The sequence below is a fragment of the Drosophila eugracilis genome, unplaced genomic scaffold, assembly GCF_018153835.1.
Source record: "Drosophila eugracilis isolate 14026-0451.02 unplaced genomic scaffold, ASM1815383v1 contig_722, whole genome shotgun sequence".
Lineage (NCBI taxonomy): Eukaryota > Metazoa > Arthropoda > Insecta > Diptera > Drosophilidae > Drosophila > Drosophila eugracilis.
The window spans coordinates 969,084-991,515 of record NW_024573616.1 but is presented as its reverse complement, the minus strand read 5'-3'; the positions used below and the strand labels follow the sequence as shown (position 1 = coordinate 991,515).

Sequence of the window (22,432 nt, the reverse complement as noted above, 5' to 3'; positions counted from 1 at the left end):
GAATCTCGGGAGGGAATCTCGGGGGCAATAAGGCAGAAAGCCACTTCTTAGTTTGCTTGCAGCTCAAGCGGAAACCATATAAATGCGGAAATGATAAAAATGCCTGCGAACATGTTTCCAAAGCGTATGCGATAAATTGCAATGGCAAGAAGGTCCTGGGAAGGTCCTTGCTATGCCCCAGCCGCTCCCACATGGACACTGCAGCCAGACAATAAAATAATAATAAAAATAGAACAAAACCGGCGAGCAGACGACATCGACAATGATGAGGTTCCATTCCGTTCAGATCGGTTTGGGACCGGGACTGGGACCAGGACCCGGTTTGCCAATGCCACTGCTCAATAAATGAATGTGGGGTCCTGGTTCCCATGAAACGACAAAGCAAACAAAAACACACGCGGAGAAAAGTTGGTAGGAAAGCTGGAAGGAACGCGACGACTGTCAATTTAATGAAATTGTTTTACACTCAATTGAGTTGCCAACTGGAAAAGAAAACAAAACGCATACCAAGGAGCACCAGAACTAGACAAACAAACAGTTTTCGCCCGAGAAAGATTTCGGGTAATTTGCATTGCCTCCAAGCACCAACGACCCACATTCGCCTTTAAGTTAATCTTTTCTAATACAAAATGGCCCAAACGCTGTCAGCTTTCTGGCAAAGTGGCTCACAACGGAGATGCTCTGGCTGAAAAGATAAGGATGTGCGCAAAAGTGATTCAATATTTACCAGAGTTTGAGAAAATCAGCTCACATGGGATTTCCTTGCATATTGAGGACAGGTCTTTAGTTATTGGTGATTTTGAAGTGGGACCAGAATTTTAAGTAATATCGATCGCTATATCGCTTTGACTAAGTCATTTGGTTTAAACGGAAAATAGTGTCAGAAAAGTTTAAAGTTAATAAAATTCTGCCTGGCATGGTGGTGTTTTTGTATGTTTTAACAAAGTGTTAAAGTTTTATCTTGCTTACTGGGTTAGTTTTTTATGTAATATGGAGAACATTTTCCCAGTTTCAATTTGGTTTATAATGAAACTATCGACTTACATCCGCAATTTAGTAAACAAACTGAATCTTGGTAAGCTGGTTTTAATTATTGCTAGGTCAGTGCGGTTAACAATACCGGTTTCTTTTCGTTTTTATGAATACATTATCGCTTATAAATAAGTTTTCCCCTAATATTGCATCCAATAAGTCGAAATAGTTTGAAAATTATTTTTAAGTGCACAATTTTCCGTTCTGATAAAATTTATACAAAAACATTAACAATATTGGCATTGAGTATAAATTCATTATTATGCTATTTAAATGCCAACGAGTGTGTCTACTTATATGTTTTTCTCTATTTTTATACAAAAGAGAGTACAACAGAGAGAAAAACCACTGAGGCATACAAAAAAATAGTGAGATTGAGAATAGGGAGATAAGAAGAGAGCGCGATCATTGACAGAATCATTCCATATTGTGAGCTGGATGCAGAAGGTTGTTCTATTAATTAATTCTGAACTACATAATTGACGAGATTTCTTGCTGCTTAAATATTGAGGAAAATGTCGGCATTTGAACTGAAAAACTTGAATGAATGCTTGGAAAAGCATCTACCTGCTGATGAACTTAAAGAGGTCAAGCGAATTCTGTACGGTGTGGAAGAAGAGTGAGTACAGCTGAGAAGCAATTATGATAAGAAGGCGTTACAAAGTAGGAGCATCAGGTGGGGTGGCCATAAACGATTTTTAGATAATTCTAAAAATATTTTAATCTTAATCTTACGGCTAACGCCAGGGCAATTCCAGCTCTTAACAATGTCCCTAAATTTTCGGTATATTTATTTAAAGATGTTTACTAAAATCCATTTAAATATAGAACTAATACAAAGTATTTCGACGAGCTTTTATTTTCCGACTTACATATTCATTTGGGTAAACATCTGGCGATGAAAGTGAAACGTAGAAACAAAATGAAACTTGCAATTACAGAGTATACTGCTCTTTTATTAATATTTTTAAAGAGGCTTGACCAGATAATTTGTCTTAATTATACGATTTCTTAAATATTGTTCCTTATTTCTTTTAAGTTCAAAAGGTTTCGTTATTTGAGTGATAAGCTCTCCAGTTTGACGACATCGCCATATGGTGATGATAATCACAAACATTCTATAAGGTCAACCAGGGCCTACCTCTGTGTTTAAGACATCTGGCCAAATAATCTCCTGTTTCTAAAATATATATTTAATGTACCCTCTTTTTCAGTCAATCACTGGAGCTGCCGGCCAGTGCAACAGATATCGCTCAGGAGAATGAATTTGAAATCAAAGGCTATCGCTTCACGGCTCGGGAAGAGCAGACTCGCAAGCGGCGGATAGTTAGAGTTGGTGCCATCCAGAACTCAATCGTACTCCCGACTACAAATCCCATTGAAAAGCAAAGGGAAGCCATTTGGAACAAGGTTAAGGCCATGATCAAGGCTGCCGCTGAAGCTGGATGCAACATTATTTGCACACAAGAAGCGTGGAGTAAATATAGAGAACTTATTTTTAAGCAAGAAAGTTTACCAAATTTAAATTTTCTGCAGCCATGCCATTTGCCTTCTGCACGCGAGAGAAGTTCCCCTGGTGCGAGTTCGCCGAGGAAGCCGAGAACGGTCCTACCACCAAGATGCTAGCTGAGCTGGCCAAGGCCTACAACATGGTTATTATTCACTCGATCCTGGAGCGCGACATTGAGCACGGCGAGACCATTTGGAACACGGCTGTGGTCATCTCGAACACTGGTCGTTACTTGGGCAAGCATCGCAAGAACCACATTCCCCGGGTGGGAGACTTCAATGAATCTACGTACTACATGGAGGGCAACACCGGACATCCGGTCTTTGAGACGGAATTCGGCAAGCTGGCCATAAACATCTGCTATGGTCGCCATCATCCTCAGAACTGGATGATGTTCGGTCTTAATGGAGCGGAGATTGTCTTCAATCCCTCAGCTACGATCGGCCGTCTATCGGAGCCCCTGTGGAGCATTGAAGCTAGGAATGCTGCCATCGCCAATAGCTACTTTACAGTCCCAATAAACCGCGTTGGAACGGAGCAGTTCCCCAACGAGTACACATCTGGGGATGGTAACAAGGCCCACAAAGAGTTTGGACCGTTCTATGGATCTTCTTACGTCGCTGCTCCAGATGGTTCGAGAACCCCGGTAAGTCAAGGATCAACTTGCTCTTGAAATAAGAAAAGATTTTATAATAATAATGTGATTTTTTCGTTCAGAGCTTGTCCCGGGACAAGGATGGCCTCTTGGTTGTTGAGCTCGATCTGAACTTGTGCCGCCAAGTAAAGGACTTCTGGGGTTTCCGGATGACCCAAAGGATTCCTCTTTATGCTGAGTCTTTCAAGAAAGCTTCGGAGCAGGACTTCAAGCCGCAGATCATCAAGGAGACATAATCAGGAAAGGACTAAAGAATTTTGTTGAAAAAATTGCATTTAAACTTGAACTATTAATAAAGATAAGATCTTTGTTGACATTTATAGTCATCGCATATGATAAAATACCTTCACTTTTCAAAAGTAATTTGAATGTACTATTTAATGGGACTTTGAATAAATTTTTTACTCATTTATTTTAACGCAACTCAATGTCGTGCCAAATTTATATTTATTTTATTTAATCGTCAGCGGTTGTCACCTTATTGAGTCGTTTGTTTTACGAATTAAATCACTTTAGTTTAACATTTTTTGTAATAATATACATTATTTTGATTGACGTTAAATTAGCAATTTAAATTTTGAGGAGCAAAAAATCATTTCGATTTCGCTTTCTGGATCCCATTATTTTCGGCTTAAATTTAAAGAACCCAGCTATATGCACATTTAATCTGGCAGAACTTCAAGTCAAATCCCCTTGTTAAGAGTCACATCCTTGAGTCCGGAGAGCATCTCTATTATACCTCATTCCCCAAGCAGCGCTTTAAAAATTTCCCTCCATACAAAATGCTGCAATCTAGCATTGAGCTAAGCTTTGACTTTTACGATTATGTTACGGATGAATGGGAACCGAGGATGGAGACCAAAGGAGGGAGAATTCGGGTATGGAGATGTGGAATAAGGGGCTCCGACTGTGGGTCCCCGGTGGATATGGGATGGGATATAATCTGTTTCTATTACGTTTGCTTATCTGCATGCGACTCACATGTGCGTTTCTTTGCCGAGTCCTAATGCAGTAATAATCGTTTGTGCGTTGCCAAAATGACTCGACTGACCTTGTGGAGCGTCGGCAGTAATTGGCCAGATTATTCTGAATTGGTTTTCCTGCTCTCGACCTGACCTTGTGCGGCAATGGAGTTATAAAGCGAAAATTGCTTGTCGAGCAAGGCAACACAAATGGAAATTATAAACTTTTGTGCACCAGGCTAGAGCCGGAGATGGAAATATGCAAATTGAATTTCGGGCGACATCCAAGTCAAAAAGATACAAAGAGACAAATGTGCGAGTTTCGAATATTTATCTATAGCAGAGGTCATAAAAGTATCACCGAGATAGAAGACTGCTAACTTTTCAGTGATTTATTCGTCTTTCATCATTGTATATCAAGTCAAGAAGAGATTTCTATATGGATACCATCGACATATCATAACTTCACTCAATTGAAAATATTCTGGGAGTATATTCAGAATTTTTATTTAACATCAGAATAAAATGTTTAAAAATTATACTTTAATTATTAATTATAATTTATAATAATAAATTACCATAAGTTTAAGAAAGGCCACAAAAACAGATGTGTTACACAAATTTAAGGTAAGGAAGTTCTACCATTTCATCCCACGCTGTACGAGGAGTGTGGGCAGGAATGTCGGATTTCGTATGTGTCTATTTGACAAAGGTCACCCGAAAATAAATCAAATATTTACCCAGCAACATTCGTTTATTCAAATTGAAAAGTCACTTTCGCACACACGCACGCACAGTCTTGGCGAAAACTGATTCAAGGCCTCGATTGCATTACCCATTCGACATGTTGCTAATAAATATGTTTTCCGGGGAAAGCCAAATAAAACCCAAAGTGACAGAGACCTTTCCAAAGGAGCCCCTTACTGGGCCATCGGGGAATAGCCAATAAAATGTGGGAGCTGCTCGTTTATGGCCGTAGGTTATCTTCGACCAGACGAATATATTATATTCAGTGCCCGAGTTGATTGATTAAGCCCAAGATAAATGCCCAACCATCGGCATTCTCAAGGACCTTCTAGATAATCCTCTACATATCGGATAATAATTTTCAAACCAGCCTGCGGCAATTACACTAATCACACATAACTCTACCCATCCGCTTAGGGGGCCAGATGGCAATTGTGACAGCTCAGATATCAGAGCGATTTCAATTAAAAGCCAACCTTTTAATTAACCAGATAAAGTGGCTATAAACTGAAAGTGAGGCCAGCTGGTCAGCAGGCTAAATGGGCGAACTCGATTATGAGCTCATATTTAATTAAACTTAATATTTAGAGCTAAGCAGCTCCGAGCGAAGACGCTTAAGTGCTCGTTAAGTGTGTTCGTTATATGTATGTGCCCTGCAGGATTAGAGGACCCTAGACTGGGACCGCAATCAGGATACCGGCAGGATGTGTGTCTGTATGCATTTTGCGGCTGGATGGCTGAAAAAATGCCGAGGACGTGCATCAATCTGAATGCATAATAATGGTGCCACTGTGGCAATCAGTTACTCCCAAGGCGGCATTAACCACCAGCCAAATGCATATTGAACAGGATGTCGACTCCGAGTAGAGAAGATGTATATTCCCCTTAAAGTTCAGGGGTGCAGGCAGATCGAATATGTTGATTTGTTCGGTTCAGTGGTTCAGTGGTTCAGCGATTCAGTGGAATAATTGAACCATCGCGGTGAACGTGATTGGTTTATCAATACCCACTTAGGATTAAATATTTTAGTTTTTTATTGGTTATTGAAATGGAATTTCTCAGTGAAGGAACAAAATTTGTTATCAATATTAACTTCCAGTTTGAATTTATTCTACTGGAGTAATATTCTGTATTTAATACCCAGGTAAAACTTTGTATATCCTGGGAAACTAACAGAGTTTTCGAGACTTAATAGGTGCTGATATAGTTTTTAAGAGCAGTTCAGCTCAGAACTAGTTTGCATCCCTGTTTAAATCACCAGCAGCCGCCGCACACGATATGAATGGGAAATCTTGAGCCGCGTACGTGTGCACAACAGTGGCGAGAAATGAAAAGGAAAAGGAGCAGAAAAGGAGCTGAAAAGGAGCAGAATCACCAGGAGCAGTAAAAGAAGCAGCAGCGGCAGGCACAGGCGAGGAAAATTGGAAAGGAAATGCGATGCCGAGCGGCATTGTTGGTGCTCGGATGGAAATGGCATGGAAATGGGAGATGGGCATGGGGATGCGACTGGTGACGGCGATGGCAATGTCGTAAGCAAACTGAAGGTAGTGGCGCCTCCGACTGTGCCGCTCATACTCGGGGCCTTCCCATTAAACGGGATTATTTATTTTATTTCGTTATGCGCGGCAAACAGCTTGTGTAAAGGATTTAAGCGTCTGCTGAATGTGGCAACCAGCACACAAGCCGGATCCTTATTCCCAATCCCGATTCCAGTCAGCTTCCCAATCCCAAACTCCCTTGTAATGAAATACACGAAAACTTAAAACCAACAAACCAGCGAGGAAAACAACAAAGGCGTTCGTTATATTAAATTCCAGCCGCACTTGCACTTGTTAGAGCCTGTAAGATTATAATTCTGCCACAAGGATTCTCCCAGATAACTGGCAATGGAAGTGGGGTGTTGGTGCTTCAAGGGGGTGGCGGAGAGTGTCCTGTTGTGCCAGGACAATGCAGATAGGCGTTGGGGATAATAAAATATTATGCAACTGGGACTGAAGACGAGGGCAGGGCTTGAGGGCAGGAAAAAGGCGCCAAAGCGGAAATGGAAAACTTGAATGCAAAAGTGGGAAATGGTTACGTATGAATGGGCCCCTCCTTTAGGGAACCTGAGAGAGTGTGTGAGCCGAGGCATAAAAGTCAATTCCCTCAGGGGAGTTCAAAGTCTGACCTAATAATTGTAACTTGATTATTGGAAAAACCGATGTGGGGGACGGCGAAACTGAAGTAATTGTGTTGGCCAGCCTTAAAAATGGCTTGGGGAGATTTTCATAAATTTATGGGCCATATTTTATCTCAAAAATGAAGGAAAACTGGGAAAATTTTAATTATAACTTGAGTTTGGGAAAGTCTCGTTAGGGGTGATGAAAAATATTCGATGTGGCGCTTCGATATTGTTTCTGAAATTTAAGCAATAAGCATTAAAGTTATTAAAACTAATAATGAGCTAAGTCTTTGCAATTTACGAAGCAATGAGAATTTGTTAATAAGTCTTTTCGAAATACAGATTAATAAGTAATAATATTCTTTTAAGGTTAAACCATCTTAAACCTCTTTTGCTGTTCGAAGGCAATAATTGTAGTATAAGCTGGAAATGGAATTTCGATCAATATTGTTTCCTCAGACAAAAAAGAAGCTGCGTACAGGGGAAAAATATTAATTAAAATGCATATTTGGCACTCGGCATCTCACTTTAATTTCACTTTGAGTTGGCCAGTATCTGTGTTTTCTCATTACAATGGTGGTAACTGAGAACCTTCGGTTAATGGACCGCAATCCAAGCAGAAAATGAAGTGCAATGCGCAAGATGGTCTGTGTTTATGGCCATGGACCCATTGGGGCTTTATAATTAATACCTGCTCGAATTAACGGCCGCCAGGTGAAAATACTCGCAATTGTAATGATAATGTGAAGCCGAGCGTTGCAGTCCATTAAATTTTTGCACAAGGCTCACTCGAATTAAATAATAAAATATTTAAAATTTTTACCCAACATGAAGAAAGCCTTTCCATCCGCCATCTCCTTTGGCTGAGTTTCCTTTATTTTATTATTCTTATTACTGCCTTTATTGTTATGAGCCAAAAGACAAAGGAACTGAAACCGAAACTGTTACTGTAATGGTAAGTGTAACTGGAGCGGCTAGTGAGTGGGTGGAGAGGTTGGCAATAAGGTAGGGTTCTGCTGCGGTTCTGCTCGACTGCAGATCCTGCGGCTACCTGTGAAGTGTGTGCCATGCTCGACATCTCACCTGCTTACCGCACCGATGGCAATAACAACAGCAGCAGGAAAAATCGAGAAAAGTCGGTTTCGGTAGGGAAAGGGTGCGGTCAATGCTCTGACCTGCTTGGACATCCTCCTTATGTAGTGTGTACATACACGTAGTCACCGGAGTTGAGCTTGATTTTTATGCGCGTGTAAACAGTTATTACATGGGGCAGTTAATGTTTATATGACCCTTCTAATGGTCGTTAAATGTGGCTAACGGGGTGCCAACTCAATGAAATTATATTAGATTTTATGAATATTAAGTATGTTTTTGGTTCCCACAAACAAAAACACGAACTTCTTCTAATAAATTGGTTTATGAGCTAGGTCTTTAAGGATTATGAATATAAGTTGCTGGCTTTTGTCCTGTGTTTCTTAAAACATGAATGCCAAATACTTTATTGAACACTTATATGCCACTCCTTTCATACAATAATATTCTCTTCTGCCTCTGTTGTGTTTAATATAAATGTTTTAAATATAAATACTCTTCTTTATAGAGGTATAAAAACGCAAGTGCCTATAATAATAAATATGGAAATATTATTTAAAATTTATGATTATATTTTTTGTTCCACCTGTGTCACGGAGAAGTAACTTTTCTGCTTTGGTAAAAACTAGCAATTTGATGAAAGACTTTCTGTACTTCTCTCAGCTGACAAAAGAGCAGATGTGCAAACAGGAAACCAAACAGTTTCTAAATTATTTCAGCTTACACCTGCAGTGGCTTTATATCCCATTCACCTTCACTTCACCCCACTCATCCCGGCCAGGAACCCGACTTTAACCCACAAATGCCAATCTGCTCTGGTCAGAAGAACACATCAGAAAGTGCCAACCCAAAGACAAAACCATAAAAATTAATTATTTCTTTTTGTCGGGCCAAAGCAAAGGAGAAATGTGTCGAGTTGGGGAAGAAAGCAATCCGAGCGGAGAAAGGATATCCAAGGAGTGGAGTGCAGCGAGGACGACTGATGCATGAGCAAATTGTGCTGAACTCACCAAGCGTTTATTGTTTAAATTTTCCACATTCTCTCCCGCGCTCAAACACTCGCTCAGACACATATGCACTGGAAAAAATTATATAATAAATACTATTATCTGAAGCCAAAAATATTTGTTTTGTTTAAGTACTCATAAATCATAGTAGTCGTATTTTGTCTTTGTAATTTCTAAGTTTTATTAAATAATTTGGTTTACAATTGATAAAACTTTCTTTTTGCTGGCGAATATTGACTTTGACATACATTTTTCTCTTTCACTGCCGGGAAACTCCCTCATGAATTTAGCCCTTTAGCTGGGTTCAGGCCAACGCAGCTGGTGGTTGCCGCTTCCGGGGAACTCATGCATTTTTCACCAGGAAGAGCAACAGTGTTGCAAGAGCAAAAAATAGAAAAAACAGAGGCAGCAACGGCTTAAACAACAATGTGCAACGGGCAGTGACAATGGATTTATGCTTAATTGCCAACGACATGGAGACGTCTAACACACAGCTCTGCACCAGCACAGTTTTTCCGCTTTTTCTTCGGGGGCGAAACAATTGCCCGGCGTATTTCACTGTCACTCGGTGGCCCCTATTGATCTGCTTTGAATATGCCAATCTTCCGGACCCCGTACTCGACCCAACTGGGAGTTAATAAAGCCCGACAGTTGGGTGGCAGCAGTTCGCTTTCCGTCGTTCTGGATCCACAGCCACATGCTGATGGTGTTGTTATTGCCAGCTGCCAATAACGTTAATTACGGCCACGGCTGTTAATTAAGTTTTAAATGCGCAGACGACTAATTAACTCGAAGCCAAGGACGCGGCATTCAAATGCAGACAGACAGGCAGCCGCATCAAGGTTGCGTTGAACGAGCTTTGAACTTAATATAAATGACCTATCAATAACTGAGAAGCTGATTAGCATTACGTGTCTGAAAATAACTCTTTGGGCTTAAACTCATTACGGCCGTTTCAGATCCTGTAAGTAGAATACTGAATTAATCGGCATTAAGTAAAGTATTTAAATGAAAGCCATTAAAGTTTTTGTCAGTTCTAAGACATTTGGAAACCTGAATATTTCCGAATAAAATATAGCATTGTCCAAATGAAGTCATTAAAATAAATGTTTGAAATTGTCGAGAGGGTTTTGTGACATCCCCGAGTAAACATTATCCCAGTTATATAACAAATGGAAACCAATTCTCAGGGAAACCACAACGGGCTGGCTTTCTCGACCTTCGGCGAAAGGAAAAAGGTTTAACCGCCTGATGATGATTACACCTTATATGTTGTAGGAAAAACAAGTCACGCCAGCAGTTGCAGACATCGACTAAACAATAAAGGATGCCTCGGCTCTAAAGTGGAATACCAAACATTTTTTCTTTGTATGCCTTTATTGAAAAATTGCTTCGCCCAAATCGATGCCGCAGAGGATGTGGATGCAAATGACTGGAGACCAAAGGCGGGAAATGCTTGAAAAAATATAAAATTAAATGAAATCCGAATACGAGGGATCTAGCCTAGTGCGGTGCGGAAAATCCATTAGCTGGAATTGATTTTTCGGTTTGCTTTTCAATCAAATTAAATCCTTGCGCCTGCTGAGGCCCCTGCTATGCTGTTGGAAAAATGCCGTGGACCCGTTTGACCATCAATCATGATCCGCAGTCTTTTGTGCGGCTAGGCAGCAACAACAATGAAATAATGAAATGAAACAAAATAAATCATTTAAATTAATGCCAAATTGGACAATGTATAATGGGAAACAATCAAAAAATATAAGAAATTATATTCAGTATACATATTGTATTTGACAACCTTTCAATGTCACTGAGCTCGCCGATATTTTTATCGGCGGACAAAAAGAAGCCGGTGGCAGCACTTAAAGCCATGAAAAAAGCTTTTAAAATGAAATTTACATTGCATCATTTCAGCCAACTCGCCTGAAAATTGCCAGAGGACCCGGGAAACTGAACTAAATAAAAGGCTGTGAAAAGGAAATCTGCACATATTGGTCATTAATAAAAGTTTTTTGCATATTGATACAAAAAGCAAATATTGATAAACAAAAATGAATACGGCTTACAGCTGGATGGGTGCGGGAAAAACCGAAAGAGCCAAGTGGAACAGAGCATATAAATAAATAAATAAAGCGTGTGTGAAAAGGCAACAATAAAACACGTCCGACAGGATCCATAAAACCAGAGATGGTCGCGTGACGTGAATAAATCGATAAAGGATGTCACGAGCTGCAGATTTATTCATTTTCCCTGGAATTTAAGCATCCAGGAAGGGAATTCTGAGGCGTTTCTGATGTCAAAGCGATTTAATTTGAACCCATATGTCGCTTGGCGCACATCAATGTCACATATAACTGAACATAATGTATTATTATCATCTGAAGACAACACTCCTTTATATCGCAGCATCCCTTTGCCACTGACTGCGGTAAAAGCGGTCGCGATTTCAAGTCAATTGCGTCGTTATTTATCAGCCACCATGAATGTATAGTCCTGTAACTGAGGGAAATACAAATAAAGAAAAAGGAAAACGACCAACATTGTCAGAACAACTCTGTGATGTTTTAAGCATTGCACAACTGCGCTGTTGCCTTAACTTGTTTGAAATCTGATGGATGATTTTGAATTGACTCCCATTTATCGTAGTAAAATATTAAAAGAGACTATATATATCCATAAAGATTTCTTAATACAAAAAGAATTGTGGTTTTATGTTCAATGTATTTCTGTTTTGAAAGCCTAATGGCTTGCTTGCATTTGGAGTGCTTTAACCAAACCCTTTATTAGTTCCAACTAAAAATACTACTTCTGGCTAAGAGCTGTGGCTAAAATCCATTTAATTGCAGACTGAGAGCTTCTGCATATTAAATTGCCTATATTTTTTGCCTTTGTCTACTTGATTTATTTTTATTGGGAATGTACTTTAATGGTCGCCAATTTCCGTTGTTCATTAAGGGCATTGTGCATAAACAAACGGGATGTTGCTCTGAATGGGCTTTGCGGTTGGCCTTTTATGACTGTGATTATGTCTTTTGTGTTCAATGTGTAAAATTGTGATACCTGTGGTAATTAATTTATTATATTTTTAAGCATGGTTTGAGTTACTTTGTTAGGTTGAAAGCCACAGTTACTGCCTTTGGGCATTTAAATTCGCACGCTTGTTAAGCCTGAAAAGAGAAATCGGTTTGTTGCGAGTTAAAAGGCATATCATTTGATTTGTATTTTCTTAATTGGAAGTGTTCTTTTGTTCTTCATTAAGTTAGGAGATGTCAAGATGAGGAGGTTACTGTTCCTTGCATTGATTTCTTCTACAATACTTTCTATTCAAAGTGAAGAGAACTTAAGCACTAACACAAGCAAAGGTATATATAAGTTTAAAATATATTAATAACTATAAATACTCCTTCCTTTTTTCACTTTTCTTAGATGTATCACGATTTCAACGGTCCTGTACAGCTAAACGTAATTTAAATATCGAACAAATTTGTTTATTTTCGTATTTACATTTCAAATTCTTTTACCATTAGAATGTAGCGATGAGGATTTTCAAAAGTTATTGGATTCATTCATGACTCCAGCAGCAACTACGAAGGCTCCTCCTCAGGCACCACCACCGCCTCCACCCCCACCTAAGAATGAAGTAAATCTATTTAAAGACATTTTTTCTTTGATTGGCAAAACCAAAAAGGCATTATTTGGATTTGGGTAACACCTTTGATGAGTTCACGCGAAATGGTTATTTAAATAAATAAAATTAACCTTTCTATTTGGATTTCTTTATATAAGTGAAACAAATCCGATTCATTCAACAACATTTACTTTATGACATGCTAAGCAAGCCTAAAAGCTTGACCAGGTCTTGTGGACTGCAGGATCTAGAAAATAGTTTTGCATACATAAGTATAATTATCTTAGTGCTGAAATGTAAATTTAACCTTTTAATTTACTATTTTCTCATTAAATTGCTCGACAGCTCTTGATTTAATTAAAGCAGACGGGTGGTATGAGTGATGTGGCATGAAATTTATCTGCATAACTCATACGTCATGTCGGACGGACTGCAAGGGGGATACAGATGCCCCTCTTTGTCTGCTTCTGTGTCAGTTAGTTTTCCCGCCGAGTCCTTTGTTTGTCGGCATGTGTGTGTGATAAAGTGGGTGGGGAAGCAGCTGCAGCTTAATGATTTTCACGCTTCTGTTGCACTTAAGTTGCAGTTTTCTCTATTTTTTGGCTTGAAAGAGGCGTTAATGGCAAACAGAAGTGACAACAGCTGGCTTACAGAAAGTGATGGAGGACAAGGGGGCGGGGGCAAGGCACACATGCTCATTTGGCTGGCGGGCAACAAATTCCAAGTCATTAGTCGTTGTCCCGTCTCCTCTAACTGCAAAAAACACACTGCAAACTAAATTACAAGGGCTGCCGAGAGCATTATACGAGATTAGAGGAACGAGGACGCCAAAATGGTGACAACTTTCGCCCGAGGAGAGATTCTCACTTACGGTTTCCGCTCAACATAATTAAAGTTTTTTCTGACACAAAAGCACTATAAAAATTTCACTATGATTCTGTTACTGTTATTTTACAAGAATACAGTTTAAACTAAAACACAAAATAGACAAGTCAATTTATATTTTAGAAATGTAAAAGTCAATTGTAGTTCCTCGTACCAACTGTTTTTGGATAAAGATCAATGTAAATCCCAATTTTACAATCAATTTTTCAATTTTTAAAGATCTTTTGCATGTTTTCATACAAAATTATTTCCCTTAGTGCTGAAAAAATGTAGTCAAAATTAAGCACCAGCCATTTTTGGGACATACGGGATAAGGACCTTCTCATGACAGCTTGTTCCGCACGCTCTACACTGCTCAGCATATTTCATAAGTCAGGAATGCTTCCGGACAGGCTCTTCCCTGGTCGTCAGTGGATCGGGTCCGTGCCCGGCGAAAGCTGACTGTCGGCAGACGGCTGACATCTGCAGGATGTGTCCATGGTGTCGCCATCGCTGTCATTGCCCATCATGCTCATATTGTTGATGTCACCCGGGCACGAACACGGGCAGGAGCAGGAGCACCTTTGGAGCTGGAGCAGATGGGATGAGATGAAATGGGTGCTCCGTTGCCAAGGTAAGCGATGTGAATTTAAGCCACATAAAGAGCAGGCGTGTGTGCCTGAGTCGGGGCACAATTAAAAGACGAAGGCAAAATTAATATCCGCTTACTGACGTATCTTCCTTGCCATCCGTACAACGACATTTTTCAAAGCTGCTTACATAATTATGCACTGACTTTGAGAAATGCTAATGGTTATTATCGGGATTTATAAGCAGCTTACCGCACATTTTGCAGATTATTTAATTTTCTTTTTGTTCCTGGCATAATTATGCGGATACTGATTTCGGCTGAAATGGCAATTTGGAAATGAGTAACATTTTATAGATTTATTATTCAATTACCGCAATTAAATTTGGCACACAAACGGGCAAACTTTATGCATTATTCTAATGGAATCTTAAATATTCATCAACACTCTGTTCCTAAATTAATTAATTTCCTCTTTCGCTGCGTTGTTTATCTACCAAAGCCCCGACTCACATAATGAAGCAACTTGTCCGAGAGGAAGTTCCTCGGTTCCGGGTCAACAGGATCCAGCCGGTCCAATTCCCTCAAACTCATTTGCATACGAGGTGCTATCAAAATAAAAATTTAACAATTCCAAATGAGGGTGGGGAAGGAGGCCAACTTGGTATGCAAATTGAACAAACACAAACCGCAGCAAAGTTTGCGATGGGCCAAAAAACAAAAAGGTGAAGTTCAAAGTTTCCACTTCGGCTGATATGATATGTTGGAGTCTCGTTTAAAAAATCTGTTGAATATGCAAATTGCACTTAAACGATTGCGGCGACCATTTTTGTTATATATTTTGAAGTAAACTTTTCGCTCTCTCAAATAAATTTAATAATTTATCACATTATTTAAAGCTTTAAGCCGCTTTCAGATTCGCCCCCATGTTCGAGGGCTTCTTTTTGCATATTTCTGTTCATAATAAACGATATTTTGTTCGTCCACACACAGACACGCGTCAGGCATCTGAAATTTGAGAAATTTTTAAAATTTTTAGCATCTTAGCTACTCAGGTAATGGCCAGGCGAAACTTTTCTTCGCCATTTCCCAGACTAGCTTTTAGTATTTGTAGAGGAAAGTCAAGACCATTAGCTTAGGTTACTTGTATTACATATTTAAAAATAATATGAAAAAACATCTTTTGAAGTTTCAAAATTATAAATATGTCCTTATTGGGTTATTTACTCTTTAAACTCAGCTATTGTATACCTCGGTATCCACCCATAGTAACGTGAAAATAACCTCATAAAATGAGGTATCTATAGTTACTTAGTTAACTTTGACACTTTCGCTAAGAAGGCTTGCAATCACACTTCAATTCACTTTCACTTCAACCACTTTCAGGGCATTTCAAATTCTGCTCAAAGGTTGGCATTCCACTTGCCTTGTTTTAGTGCCATTTGTGCGTTATTTTTATAAAGTTACCTCATGAATTATTCATAAACGAAGCAGACGTACCGTAACGTAACCTAAGAAAAACAGCGAAAAAAGGGAAAATCTTTAAGTTTTCCTCGTAGGAAAGGCACTAGAGTTGGCAAGACAAATTCTACTGGCTGGCAGGCAGACTTCGCTGGCAAATAAGAAAATCTGATTAAATTATGGGAAACTTTCTAATTGGTTTGTTATTAAGACAGCGATTACCATAAATTACATTTGAAATAAGCCATTTGGCGGCCATACAATTGATAAAGCCGTTTCCGAAATGGCTTAGCAAATTATCTCAGTCGAGTGAACTGGACCCCAAAAGCAAAACAAAGCAAACCCTTGCCTCATGCTTAATGCACTTGACAGGAGCAGACCCGAAACCCTCAAGAAAGCCCCCAATTTACAGCCCCAAAGTTATGACTTTTACGCCCCATTATCGCTTAAATAATTTAGCCGGCCACAAGAAGGAAAAACCGAAAGCCAAAATTGCTAGAAAAACAAGAAAACCTTGCATAACTTATGGCCCACAAAATGAGCGGTAGTGTGATGTGGACAGGGCCTGCATTTATAAAGAGCCAAATTAACCGCAATTAGATTTTCACAAAGCGTACAAAAACATTTAATGAAAAAATGCGAGAAACGACCCCACACTGATTACAATTTCGCGCTCCAGTGTGTGGAATTTGTATGTGGCCAAGTGGCTGGAATTAAGTAAGAAATCCACTTGGGTTGCCGAAATTAAGGGACTGCCAAAAGACCCACCAAACAACAATCGACCAACACGGTGGCAAAAGGTAAACATTATTTTTTCATCCTGTCAATTTCGTGCTTTTTAATTAAAATCCTGCGTGCTCAGGTACAATGTAAACACGCCCAAGCCAAAAAGGGATAAGCAAAGCAAAAGGTTCGCTAATTAAAAAAATAGAATTTCGTTGCCCTTTAAAGACGTCCGGGGATCCATCGCCATCCATCACTTTGATGACGCATGGCCATGAAGTGTGAAAAATTCTGCCTCATTTTTAAATAGACTTAAGTCGGTCCGCTTAACGTTTTCCCTACTTTTGCCTTTTGGGGGCCAATGGCACCGCCTGCCATTTATTTGGCTCAGTTCTTGAAATTAATTAAACACTCGCCGGGCACAAGGTCGGCAAACGAAATGGAAATGGTTTCCCCTTCATACACGGCCAGTGCCAACAATTGGCCTTTAAGTGGGCCGCAATCGGAACGGATGTTTGGCCAAGAAAAAAGGGAAACTTAAACTGGAATAGAAATTGTGTTGGTTCAGGGAAAACGGAAATTTTAACTAACTAGGGCTGGAAGGCCTTCCGCTTCCGCGCCCATCAAACGCTACACAATTGCGCGTTTTAATAAAGTTTCCGCGAACTCCGCGCATAAAATTAAACAATTAAGCAAATAGTTTTTGAAACTTAGATGCAGCCTTGAGTTCTTTGAGAAATGGCCAGGGGAAAAACTTAAAGGAACATTTATAAAAAAAACATTTAATTTAACTTAAAATATTGCCAGTATACCAGAAAGGCTTTGTGAATTACATCGAAGCTGGATAAAGATTCCTACAGCCAGAAGTAGTTCAGATCATTCCATATGCTGATAATTAAAGTGTTATTAACGTTTAGAAACCGTCTTATTATTTCTTTAACACCTTAATATTATTGTATTATTTCCACTAAGAACTCAAAGCAATCCGATTGCCTAAGCGTACTTGATTTGATTACTCAATTAACAGTCAATTAGTTGTCAATCGGCGGCACTGGCAGCGCTTTAATATCTTCACACTTTGTCACCCAATAATCCAATCTTAAATCATTTCCATGGCCTCCAGTTCGTGTTTGTGGGAATGGGGCACATAAATCGAATATCCATTCACACGGCCACGCCCACCCAATGTCAATGGTGAGTGGTGGGCAAAAACAGGCCAGAACCAGGACCAGAAATGAGATAGACTGCCGACAGAGACGGACTGGGGCCATAAATAAGGATCCGACCAGGACGGGCTGTATTCCGGTGTATTTTTAATGCCACAATTAAATGCAAATACAATAAGTCGAGATGGGGAAAAAAAGATGAAATTCGCAGGCTGACAACACACAGACCAGGCAAATGTTGAAGGATGGCCCTGGGACAGCTGAAGGACACCCGGACGGACAGATCTGTTCCCTATCAACAGCTTTTTCCTGCCTGCCGCCCAATTTTTTTCCTCAGCTTTTCTTATTTGGGTTCTTTTTATTTGCAGCAGCAGCAGCAACAGCAGCAGCAGTAGGGAAAATATTTTTGATGCTGACAACAAAAAACATTGGCGAGCAACAGCCTGCGGAAAATATATAGACAAGAGCCACGCCCCACAACCAACACTGCCGCCCAGCCTCCGGTAACAACAATGCGGCAAAGTAGCTGGAAAACAAAGGAAGAGAAAAGGAGTGCAGTGTAGCCAGAGGTCCTTGAATGTGGTTGAGCAAAAAAATTGCTATCCATACACACACACATGCACCACACACAAATGAGATATTCACTTAAATTTAATTTCCATTATTTTCATGAAAGCATATTTTAATTTGCTTTATTGGCAATTTTTCGTCGAGCAGCAAGAATACCAATATGAAAAAAGGGGGCGATATTAAATGTTAAGCATCGAATGCTTCCCTCTGGCGGCTGCGGTCGTTAAGTATTTTTAATAATGTGATTTTGCAGAAAGAGAAAGGAACAAAAAAGGCTTGGGAAACGCATCGACAGGTCGCAGTTTATTTTCTTTTATTTAAATAGTTGGGTTCCGGCTTCATTGGGGCACTTTTGCCTAACAAATTAATTAAAAGCCAGATAAAAACAGTTTAATGTTCAGATTTCTGCAGAAAAAGTGTGATATATTTGTGCACGCTTTTCCAATTATTTCATCAGCGGTTTCGATCGGAAAGACAGACTGCACAATTAATTGAACTGCCACAAATACCGCGACGGTCGTGAAAAATACCCGTAATTGTACCAGCCGCACTTTGACACTTTCATGGATATACATTTAAGCAAGGTAAAGCAAGAGGACAAACAAAAATATCATGTTTCACTTACTGTTACCCTGCCCAACGGCAATCCCTGCAACGAATTTCATCCGTCGTTTTTTTATGTTTCCATCCCGAGAGGAAAACAAAATATATATTTTTGCTGCTTTTTTCTGACAGCCCGCTTCCGCAGTTTGGGTTTGGGAATGCTTTGTGGACTTTGTTTGCTCTTTAATAAAAACAAAGGACTCACAAAAAAATTACATTTTCGCTTGGACAGTTTTGTTTCTGTATTAGGCGAATCATTCGAGCCACATGGCTGTGGGTTAAAAAAGAATCAACTGAAAAGGAAGAAAATCGAGTCGAATGCAATTAAGTTCAGCCTGGGGTCCTTGGGGCAAACAAACACTTCTTAATTACTTGCTTTAGTTTTGATATTTCCGATTGTGATTTATAGATTTTCTGCTGCACTCAATCATGACAGTTTTTGGCTCTCGTGCCCTGGGCACAAATGCCATTGGCAGTGGTCGTAACTGTGGCGAAACGTGACCGGCCAACAAAGGAAATTCGATTATTGCTGAAGAAAAACTTGAGTTGGAAAATTCAGTACGAGCATGTGCAGGAAAAGCGGATGGCTCCAACTTGTAAGTCAGTTCACCTGACTCACGGCTCTTTGGCAATTCCGTTTAATTTCCCTTTGCGCTCGCTCAAATTGCAGTTAATGTAAATGAATGAATATTCCATTAAAAGTCAACTCGACGAGCAGCGGGAGAACCGGTGGGAAAGCAACAGGCAGTCAGAGTCTTTAAGCTGCGAAAATGCAAATTGATTTCCCGGCTCACGCCTTATTGACGTAACACGTAAAGCGTCGCGCAGCTTAATTGGGATATTGAATTCGCCTCGCCGCTCAGGAGTTACATAAAATATGGTATGTTTATTTACAAACGGTAACCACCTCGACTGCACAACCCACAGGATAGTCCTACTCAATGTCATCATCCTTGACCAGCTTGGCATTCGGGTTGCCCAACAGCAAAGCCTCGTTATGCTGCCTCACGTTGTAGTAAAAGAAGAAGGACTTGCTGTACTCGAAGGTGGTTATCATGATGGCACAGGCAGGTGCCACCTTTAAAAGCCTCGGCCCGCATCCTGCAAATAGTCCTTTCACGCCATGCATCCTGTATACGGATACCAGCCTGCTGTAGGTTGACTTCTTTGTGAAATCTCTTGCTGGTGAATCCGTGAAGATGACTCTTTCTCCAAACTCAATCTGTTCGTGGGTCTTAACCACATCGAAAGGCGTCGTTACGATGGCAGCCACTGATCCTGCCAAAACGCCAGCAAAAAAACTCACACTAAACGAGGGCTCCGAGCTGTTGCCAAGATTCTGTTTGAGGTACTCGTAGATGGGCCAGTAAATCCCGGAAAAGGGCACGTCTCTGAGGATCGTGGGCCTTAAACCTCGCCATAATCCCCAAATACCCTGGAGAGCAACCACATTTCGGACGAACTGCATCATCTGGACGTAGGTCTGACGCTGGGCTTGCATCTTGGTCCTGACCAGTTCGATGGGACTCACCACTGTAACTGCAAAAAACCTAGCCGTAACGCCTGACATCATGGGAACCACCAACGGAAGACTCTGTTTGGAGCCCCTATGGGAGGAAAAGGGTATATATTATGATTTTATATTTTATTTATTGAGTGAGCTTTTCTTTGTTCTAAATCTTTTTATTTTAAGCAGTTTCACAAATAATAAATAATTAACAAAATATGTTATTTATTCTATTCCTCTCTGCTTTTCAAATGATTTGTTTAGAGCTGAAAAGACATTTTTAACATTTAATATTTAAGCAATTTATTTCAAATCCTATCGTTTTGCCATATTTGTTGGCGCTTACTATTTAATCCCCATTTTGGCAAATAGCTTAATAAAGGATTAAACGAGTTTAGTATTTAAGTTTATAGGATATTTAATACGAAAATAGTTTATACCACATCAGTGTTAGTGTTGCTTAACCTAAGGCCTATTTTTATTTAGGACTTTAATTTAACCTACCTGAAATCCATATGACTGAGTGGCGGTCTCCTATTCCATTGGCTCTCGTACATTTGAAGGTACTTGGCCTTGAACTGTTCGTAGGCCACGAAGTAGATGATTGTGGAGGGCAGGGCGGAGACGAGAGTGGGTCCAAGTCCAGACCACAGGGCGGCCAATCCCTCGTGCCTGCTGATCTTCATCAGTGCATCCCAGGTACTGGTGAACTGTGGTCTGGGCCGAAGATTTGCCCTATCCGGACCATTAGGTCCGCTTGCGAAGAGGTGATCCATCAGGCCGTTTGAGTAGAAGAAGCACTTATGCGCCGAAGTTTGCTGTGATTGCATGCGGGTCTTGATCACGTCCAGCGGCGTCATGAAACATGCCGTGATCATGGCACCGGTGCAGGCCGAGATCACCTGCTGCAGTGGCCGGATTTGGAAGCGGGAATCGCTCATCAGCTTGCGATGTGTTGACTTGGAATCCGTTGCTTGGTCGGTTGCTTCATCTCGTCGCGAGCTCCTTTCGGGTCTGAGGCTAGTGCCGCCTGATGTGCCACCACTACTACCACTCCCACCCTTACCGCCTCCCCCAAAGGACCTTGAACCCGGTCCACGACCCATCGAAATCTCCGATTCAGCTGGATTCGTCTCCACGCTGGTTGCACTGGTGTCTTCCTTCTTCGACATGGCTGCTGCCTCTGTCGAGCCTGAACAGTTGAAAAGAGTCGATCTGGTTTCGAAATAGCATTTATAAATTTACATTTCTAAATTTCACATTATTTGAGGCCAAAAGAAATTTCCGAAATTTCCGTTGACAGTTTCGGTGGCAACTCTACAGGCGGCCAGGTAAGAGGAAGGCATTGTTATGATGTTTCTAATAAAAGAGATACTTTTTTAAAATCATCATAAAGATAAGAACTCTGTTTTTAGTATATATAAATATTGTATAGCGAATTCAAATTGGTCTCGTGGATTCCAGTTTCTGGCTACATTTAATGGACAATCCAAACTTTGGCTTATGTTTTTATTCAATTATTTGAGTGGAGTCTTTCATTCACTCCCCTTCGTTCCGGGTGATTATAAATTCCATTCGGAAAATTCCTCTTTATTTATATGATTTGCCATTCCATCGTTAGCGCTGCTCTCCTCCTTCCTCCCTCTGTGCTCCTGCCAAAGCAATTAAAATACTTTTGTGCCAAAGTGAAAAAAACGCAGCCATTCCGGAATTGTTGTCGTTCCTGCTTTACTTTATTTTTGGCAATTAACATGCAGTACTCTCATTGCTGATGGCATTCGCACCGACTGTATCCGTACTTCCGCCCTCGATTTCCCAGCCCCCTGGCAGTTGGCGCCAGTTGGAGGAGAGGAGGAGGCTGTTCATTATGCCATGGCGTATCCACTCTCCAACGGGAGCTTTCCATCCCACATCGACCGCACCTTCAAGTCATCCCGCTTCGCAGCTGAAAATGTGTCAAAGGTTTGATGTACTCGTAACGGGTTTGTGGGTTTCGCCTTGCTGCTGGCTCGATTTGGGTTCTGCACTCAAAAAATTATCGAACATTAGAAATAACGAGGTATTTAAATTTCGAATTAATTACACTCTAAAAATTTGGTCACCACTTATATTTATAAAATATATTATATATTATATTATTTTTTTGTATTATTAT

The 22,432-nt window shown here is 40.2% G+C and overlaps 3 protein-coding genes across 3 annotated transcripts; 2 read left to right on the top strand and 1 right to left on the bottom strand.

The window, feature by feature from the left end:
* The first annotated feature begins 1,471 nt into the window (after positions 1–1,471).
* On the top strand, positions 1,472–3,511 carry LOC108115067 (beta-ureidopropionase). Its single transcript, XM_017226316.2, has 4 exons — positions 1,472–1,651; positions 2,247–2,509; positions 2,569–3,188; positions 3,260–3,511. The coding sequence occupies exons 1-4, from the start codon at positions 1,548–1,550 to the stop codon at positions 3,431–3,433; spliced, it is 1,161 nt and encodes a 386-aa protein (XP_017081805.2). The 5' UTR covers positions 1,472–1,547; the 3' UTR covers positions 3,434–3,511.
* Positions 3,512–12,425: 8,914 nt separating this feature from the next.
* Positions 12,426–12,877, top strand: LOC108115120 (formin-F). The gene is made up of 3 exons (XM_017226371.2): positions 12,426–12,528; positions 12,593–12,628; positions 12,694–12,877. Exons 1-3 carry the CDS (start codon positions 12,441–12,443, stop codon positions 12,873–12,875), a joined length of 306 nt encoding a protein of 101 aa, XP_017081860.1. The 5' UTR covers positions 12,426–12,440; the 3' UTR covers positions 12,876–12,877.
* Positions 12,878–19,636: 6,759 nt separating this feature from the next.
* Positions 19,637–21,531, bottom strand: LOC108115087 (solute carrier family 25 member 40). The gene is made up of 2 exons (XM_017226335.2): positions 20,782–21,531; positions 19,637–20,377 (listed from the first exon to the last, which is right to left on the bottom strand). The coding sequence occupies exons 1-2, from the start codon at positions 21,447–21,449 to the stop codon at positions 19,705–19,707; spliced, it is 1,341 nt and encodes a 446-aa protein (XP_017081824.2). The 5' UTR covers positions 21,450–21,531; the 3' UTR covers positions 19,637–19,704.
* Positions 21,532–22,432: the final 901 nt, after the last annotated feature.